Source organism: Varanus komodoensis, unplaced genomic scaffold (genome assembly GCF_004798865.1).
Source record: "Varanus komodoensis strain SLA01 unplaced genomic scaffold, ASM479886v1 scaffold25, whole genome shotgun sequence".
Lineage (NCBI taxonomy): Eukaryota > Metazoa > Chordata > Lepidosauria > Squamata > Varanidae > Varanus > Varanus komodoensis.
The window spans coordinates 14,964,928-14,972,994 of record NW_025335661.1 but is presented as its reverse complement, the minus strand read 5'-3'; the positions used below and the strand labels follow the sequence as shown (position 1 = coordinate 14,972,994).

Sequence of the window (8,067 nt, the reverse complement as noted above, 5' to 3'; positions counted from 1 at the left end):
AAAAACACTAAATACCACCATCCAGTTGGGATGAAGAACAGATCTGGATTGCACTGGAACAGAATAAAGCGTTCAAACTCTCACTAGAATCAAGTATGCATTAACTGTAATGTGAGTAAGCAGCTGCAGTTCTGTGTCAATGTGAGTGCCATTTTTATTAGGAATTTGATTTTACAAATACCTGATTGATCTGTCCAGCATTGATAAAAGTTTTCTGGAAAAATCTGAGCTGGAAATTTGCAGTGCAAATTAGCTTAATGACATTGGGAAATTTTCAGTTTGCATGCCCCTAGGGTTCTAATTTAGCATGCCAGCTTTACCTTGTAAAGAAAGCTAAAAGCACGTCAGATTATTTATCCTCATGCACCATAACTATTTGGCTAGATATATTTGAGAGAAAAAGATGAAGCACACTTCATGTGATTTAAATGTTATATTATGTAGAAAATTTAATTGGAATTCTTGTAATAATATAAAGACTATACATATACTTTTAATGTTAAGGAAAAAACAAAAGCACTGAAAACTGTTAACAAAAAATTAACTTTATTAACCCAGACAGCCACTTACCTATTTCAACAAAATTTAACTGTTCTTAATTCTTGTGTCATAAATACATTGTGTCACATATTTGATAATCTGAAGAAAACATTAATTACAGCTTTGCAACCATCAAACTTTATGCATAATTTGCAATCGGCATGCATTCATCTTTACTAATGAACTATAAAGACAGGAAGTTTTCCACAGAAACCTTAAAGCACTGGAAAATTTTCTGCCCCACATCACTGATACCTGGTAATTTTAACAGAATCCATATTTCTTAGCCAAAGCCTGTATGTTAACAGTTTTCATTTGTGTAACGTTGTTACAGTGTTTGTGTACTTATTTCAACTACAGAGTGCACAAGGTCCCTGCAATTTTAGAAAGTTCATTCATTTGAGGCAGAGGGTAAGCACAGTCTTGAGCAGTCATGACGATAGCGATATGAGGATCTATTGAACTTCTTGGTGCACAACTACTTAATATAGCAGGGAACTTCCAGAGTTTCAGACTTCAAATTTTGTAGAAAACATGAGCAAATACAGAGCACGTGTTAAACTCATCCAATCGGTCTATATGTAGGATAACTTATGAATCTTCCTAAACCTTTTATAAACACACAAACTGTCCCACTTCCTTGCTTTTGGGAATAGCAACTGCCCTGTTAACTTTCATTTTTGAAATTGTCATAAATGCAGATGAGGTGTCTGCCCCTGGTTTTGTTGCTGGACATGGGACCTGATTGCCTCTAAGTTGGTTCCAGTATGGATTTTCCTGAGATTGGGTACAGTATTGCAATCTTACTGAGACTTTCCCAAAGAGGGAGTTGAAGGAGTTATTTTTAATACAGTAGGACTGCAGTTCTTTGACAGACTAGCAGTTGTTCACTGTACCTTTTTCTATTCAAGTGACTTTTCTAGTATATGTTTAATCATACTTGGTGGTTCTAGAGTTACCTGGTAAACTATGTCATAGTTTCCTGAAGAACATTATTCAGACATTTCTTGAAGTTAAAATCGAGTCAGTTCTTTTGGAGTTCACATGGATTAACATATTGTGACTATATACTTTGTTATGGGGCTTTCAAACTCGAGGTAGCAAACATACTTAGTTTGGAAGGGTGCTAGAGGCAGCCCTTCTCCCAGAGGCAAGTACGGAATTGCTATAATGGCTACAGGAGCCTAAAATGCCAGTCACTCTCACTGCTCTTGATTGTAAATCACTGCAACAAATTATGAATTGATTATCCTAGGATTTGCCCTGTCTGCTTTTCACACTCAGTTGTCAATTGGCTTGATTGTAGGTATGTGGCATGCGAACTCTGTGTCTGCCATTTTGTAGATCCAGCCATTTGTCAGGTGAACCTGGCAAATGTGGGTTATGCAAGGGTTGACTAACCCATGGTTGCTCTATTCACACAAGTAGTAGAATGTGCAACATAGTGCCAACAGGTGTCTCTGGTTAATAGCCCATAATGAGCCATGCTGTGTAAACTAGTGTGTTTTGGGAAGCAATCTACTATACCAAATCAAAGCTTTCAAAAGGACTTCTGGCTTCACAGTAGAAAGTCTCAAACCAAAAAAGCCTTAAAAACAGATAAACAGCTGTAACAGTTGGTTACTTTCCCTGCTAGGAAACAGGATTTTGCACAGTAGAGCTGTATATTCATCTCACATTGCTGTGAATAAAGCAGTAACATAGTACAGTTGCCATTTATGTATTTTTGTATGCATAATCTATTGCCTTTTTTAAAAAGCAGAGAGGCCACTCATCATCAGGGATGAAGAGAGGTATGTCTGTGTTCCTCAGACTAAACAGTATCTAAGCAGGTAACTGTGTAAATTTAAATTATTCTAATTTGACCACTTGGACTCTAGATGTTCACTGTACATACATTTGGTCAAAGTAGCAATAAAAACTGAAATTGAAAAGAGGACAGTTGGGAAAGTACTTGATGATAGTCTTAGCATATAAAATGTATTTACAATATATAAAAAAACCTAATTTCAAATTCATCCACTAGTAGACAAGTAGTTCACATGCACCTTTCATTTGATTCTTGGAAGAGTTTCGCCGAGAATGACTGTAGAATGGCATTTGTCACAAGCCAGTCTGGGTTGTCCTTTAGGGAAGGATGTGGGAGGAGGGGCAAGCATGAAAATTGCTCCTGTACTACATATTCCAGCAATATATATTGACAAATCAGAAAGGAGAGATCCTTTCTTTGTCTTTGCACTCCTTGGTGGGTTACTGTTTCACTATGCTGATCCCAATTTTTTTTGGAAAGGAGTCTATTACACTAGCTCAGAAATAAGGTTGAGATGTGCCAACAGCATATTGCATTAGATTACTGTTCATCAATACTGTTCATCAATGCAGCAACAAAACTGTACAATCTACTGTGTGGGTGTAGAAGCAAGTTTATTTACATGCAAAGTGGATACATGTATGGAAACTACTGCAGACCGCACATGGAATAGTTTGGACCTAACAACTTTCAAAAAACTTACACATTCTGTATACACTTAGAAAAAACAGTTGACTTGTGCAAGTGACTTCAGCATCTTTCATTGTAACCGGTATATGGTTCGGTTAAGATGGGCTTAATTTTATTCAAATATTAGTGTTAGGTTTGTGTGACTTGGTGGAATATTTTCCCACCTCTCTTCACAGCTGTCTGCACAGCCTCTGGAAAGGGTACAGAGAAAGTTCTGGGTACACAGCTTATCTTTCCCCAACCTGTTGCCTTCTAGAGTTTTGGCCTTCAATTCCCGACATCTGTGTAGTTCCAAATTTCTGGGTAGTTAAAAAGCACAATATGAAACTTAAAACCGTTTAAAACAAAACCAATGTTAAAAACCAGCAGCAGGGTAAAATTCCCCTGCAGGGTAAAATGGAAGGACTAAAAAACCTGGAAAAATACAGACTCTTTAATAGCTACCCATCTTACTCTGTTGGGGGCACTTCGCGAGTGGCAACATGGCTAATGAGCAGGAATTTGGGCAGTTTATTAGAAAGCATCAAATTGGAGAAGGCTGGTTAGGCTGTAGCAATGTAGTGAACAGGAGATCCCCTGCAATTATTGGGGAGCATGGTCTATATGTGGAACTCTGATAGTCAAAGTTGACTTTGTTTTATTCTCTCGTATTGCTACCACCACAGCTTATCCCATTCATCACAGTATTCAGATCCCCTGTGCAAGGCTGGAGGGGCTACTGTAAAGAGAAGGTGAAAAAGTCAGCTTCAGTCAGTCCAGTTCCATGGACTGGATTCTAAATCTGGATATCTAAATCTGGATTCACTGAATATCCTATGTCATTTATATATACACAAGCATAAAGAACGAAACTTTCCACCTATCTGAAAAAAGCAAGTTTTATGACATTCTACCATTGTGCAAATCTATGTGTATGGGTGATCAGCAATGTCAAAAAAGGACAAAGTTGCCTATAATACACATGATGTAGAAAATGCTGTGCTTATTTACATAAAAAGAAAATGCAATGCAAATTAATACCTATTTATAAATTAATTACATATGCAATTACAAATGAATTCCTATTTACATATTCATTTGACAACAGAAATGCCTTCCAAACATCAAAGTGGAAATGTAGTAGATGACATGCAATAGATGATGCAACCGAGATGGTTTTCCTTCTCGCAGGGAAGATGAGAACATTCTTTAGTCACAATTGATTGTAAACCAGTTGTCTTAAGACCATTAAAACCAATGAGGCAAGCTCTGAATAACAACTCTGCTCAATGCTAAAAAAAAAAAAAAAATCAAGCAACTTTCTCTTTAATAGGATAAATAAGCTTAGTGCAACCTCCTCCAAATAAAGTTATACTTCAACACATCTGGCGAGCACCAGGTTGAAGGGCTGTGGCTTCATGCGCTTTATATTATGTTCCCTTTCTCTGACAGTACCAGCATAGTTTCTGAAGCTATTTAAACTAAAATCTTTGCTGTATGCATGCTGAGAGAGCAAATGCGCTAGTGCGCCCTAGCCAGCTACACTGGGCCTCTGTAGCCCCTTTTTTATTGTCTAAACATGCATATGGTTGCACCCTTCTAGTCTGGCTTTTAGTGCAGATGCCAAGGAAGCCTTTCAGAGGGTCTTTTGCTCACTAATTCAGTCAAGCTGATGACTGGTCAACATTAATGGCTTACTAGGAGGAGGTCAGTGAGGTCCAAGGAGAGACACCAGTAGTTCTTTCTTGATTGCTGACTATATTCCATCTTATTTTATACACTGTTTTTTCATCTTCTTAATGACGGAGGGTAACAATTAGGTAAATATATGCAAAAATAATTGTGGGGGGAAGGGGTCTGAGCTGAAAGAACTATTTTGTGGATGGTTGAGTAGAAATACTGAGTATATAGAAGACAGCAAGTATATGATGTGGCAACTCAACTGAAAATAAACTTCTGGGTAAAGAAGTTTTGGGCTTGCTCATTTGAGCAATATTTTTAAATAGGTAGTTTTACTTACATGCAGTTTGTCAGTTATTCAAAAATAATTATCAGTAAAAAATAAGAATTCTCAAATGGACAAGTGATCAGCCTTTTTAAATAAGAGGCTCAGTAACTCGGCATGGCACTGCTGAGAAGCAAGCAAAACAAAGAAAAAAAAAACTACCTCCATTTTTGGCATAACAAAATTTGGTCTCCAGGTATGGTGGAGCATCTCCCATAACTGGCTGAGAATATTTGCAAGGACTGTTATAGCATGCACGTATGCACACATAAAAACCTGTATGTTGTACAACTAGAGCTACAGCAGTTTTGAAATAACCAACAAAGATAAACAGGAGAGATGTAATACAAATGAATGCATCCATGGAGTTGATCAGCAATGCTAGGTTTTCTCAGCTTGTTGCACCACTCCTTATCTGTGTAGCCTGCTTCTTCCTCCTGCAGCTGCCACTCTTCCCGAGGCTCTTTGTGGTAGCTGCATCCCAGGACTGTGGAAATGAAGATCTTGGGTTCAGACAGCACAGCAGATTAATAATGGCGAAAAAAAGGAACCCTGCTTTGTTATGCTGTCTGAACTCAGCCTAGATGTATGTTTCTGGATCACAACTTTGTGTAAACTTGGCATACAGGTCAGTCGCATACCCTAAAGTGTTCACTTACTCTCTTGCCCCATCCCCTGCATTCATCATGGGTACCTGCTTTGCTTTTCCCTTGCTTTGTTGTTATCACAGCTTAAAACAGAGGTGACTGAGGCAGAAGCCCACCAATCAAGTGCTGCAAGGCAGGTGTAAGAGCCACAGGTGCATCACAGGGTGTTCTAGTAAAATGAACTGTTTACGCATTTGATTGCACACTTCACACATTTCAACAGGATTAGTAATAATTAAAGCTGCAGCTCTAGTTGCACATTCTGCTCATTCATTCACAGTGTGTTCTCACAGTAGCTGCTTGCACAGAGGTCTGATTCTGCACACTGGTGTGCCTTGCTGAGTTCAGGCAATTAGATACAAATGAACTGGGGCTAATAAACAAAAATGGAAGGTCAAATTAGCACTTCCTAGAACAGATCTCAAAGGAGGTACATACAAATTATGATTCGGTCACTGTGAAAGTCCAAGTGAACATTCTATTAGGCACTCTATACAGTGATAAAAGTCAGCCTTTAATTGTTATCATTGTTTTTTAAGGGATTCTGACAAACACCTCTTTGCACACAGTCGCTTTATAGCTGCTTTTGCTTCTAATTACTGCACACATTTGTGATCCTTTAAGAAGTTACAGCTGTTAAGTGACCACCTAGAGGAGAACAAGCTGCCACAGGCCTCTCTTAGTGCAAATCCTAGCGTCTATATATCACAGGGAAAGTCTATACATTTGTTTCTAGACCTAGCAAGCGTCCCATCCGCTCCATGTTCTTTTCAATTGTGGCTTGACATGTGATCTCCTTGGCACATTCCGTTGGGAACCAGCCTTTTTCTCCATCACGCAATCGCTCTCCTTCATACCAACCTGCATTGAACAATGAGGTACTAAATGTTATACATATTAAAGACACGAGAGCTCCTTTTAAGAACAGAAGCATCCTGCTTCACCCAATGGCAAGTGTAATGGTTCTAAGCTGCACAAAGAAGATCATGAAGGAAATAAGGTTTTGTTGATTTATTGCTAACTTGTAAAGACCTATAAGACTTCAATCCAGGTTATCCTAAGCTCACCTCATCCCTTATTGTCCTGTCTGATTGTTATATTTTTTAGAGAAAGCATTTGAGGGTGTCAGCAAAATGCCAGTAAGGAAGAAGACAATTGAGCAGGGAGTGCCATGTAGTAGACATTACCACAGAAAAGGCCCTCATGCATTTCCAAGGATTCTACTGCACACACTTAAACTACGACATTTTCTACCACAGGGTGCAGTGATGGACACCAACTTGGATGGCTTTGAAAGGAGATTAGGCAACATCATGGAGGATAAGGTTATCAGTGGCTACTAGTCCAGATTACTATATATTACCTCTGAGACCAGAGGGAGTGTGCCTTCATATAGCAGCTGCTGGGGAACATGAATGGGAGGGTGCCATTGAAGTCACGACCTATTTGATAGTGGATGAGTGGCCACTGTGTGAGCAGAATACCAGACTAGATAGGCCTTTGGTTTATATCAGCATGGCTCTTCTTATGTCCTCACCCTAAAAGCCTTGGCACACACAAATTGGACTGTATCAGAAGATCTTTATGGACAATTCAATACACACTGTTGGAAAAAGTCCCTCAAGTAGCTTGGTCCCTTGTCATTCTAGGAACTAATTATTTCTGCCATCTGTCTCTGGTATAGATCCTTCAGAGGATTCATTTAAAAGGTGATAAATTTACTCAGGAGTGACTTTATCAAAAAGCTTTCTGGAAGATGGAAGACTTTATATCTTCTGAATCACTTCCCTCTTACATGCTTGCGGATGCTTTCAATGATAGTGACGCAAAGGCTACTGAAAGGTTGGCCTTTCCTTTGCCCAAGTCATGCTGATTCCTCTGCAGCAGGATCTGTTCTTCTTCCTATTTCATAATTTTAGCTTTAAATAATGCTTTCCACTCATTTATTTGGGGCACGTATAAGGGGCCTATAATTTATTGCTCCCCTGCTGACTGTCTTTAAAAAAAAAAAATCTGCTATTACACTGGCTACCTTCCGAAAGATAACAGCTAATAAATAATTCAGCCTGACTTTCTTATATATGCTAACTACATCAGCCATCTCATCATCAATAAATTTGTTATGAGACAGAGAGAATAGGTTATGCTATGAATGTGAATTCTGTGCAACCCTCCCCCACCCTCCATATTACCAAGGGAACTATGCAGCATTCCAAAAATGCTTTGATAATTGGAAATATAGAGTGTGAGGAGAGAAATAGCAGAAATAACTTGTTTTCTTTTGCAAATACCCAATTATAGCAAGCATGAACTTGAGTTTGTAGAGTTAGAAAGCTTTTTAAAGATTTTTTTAAAGCAAACTGCAGCAAAACTCTGTGTATTTCTACTCAGAAGTA

The 8,067-nt window shown here is 38.6% G+C and overlaps 1 protein-coding gene across 2 annotated transcripts in view; it reads right to left on the bottom strand.

Moving 5' to 3' along the window:
* Positions 1–5,331: 5,331 nt before the first annotated feature.
* The window catches only part of ARHGEF26 (Rho guanine nucleotide exchange factor 26), a 77,390-nt gene continuing 74,654 nt past the window's right edge, over positions 5,332–8,067 (bottom strand). For both annotated transcript variants that reach the window (XM_044432726.1, XM_044432727.1), the window contains exon 15: positions 5,332–6,532. In XM_044432726.1, the coding sequence (XP_044288661.1) occupies positions 6,390–6,532 (143 nt within the window). In that variant the 3' untranslated portion in view covers positions 5,332–6,389. The remainder of the gene's footprint in view (positions 6,533–8,067) is intronic.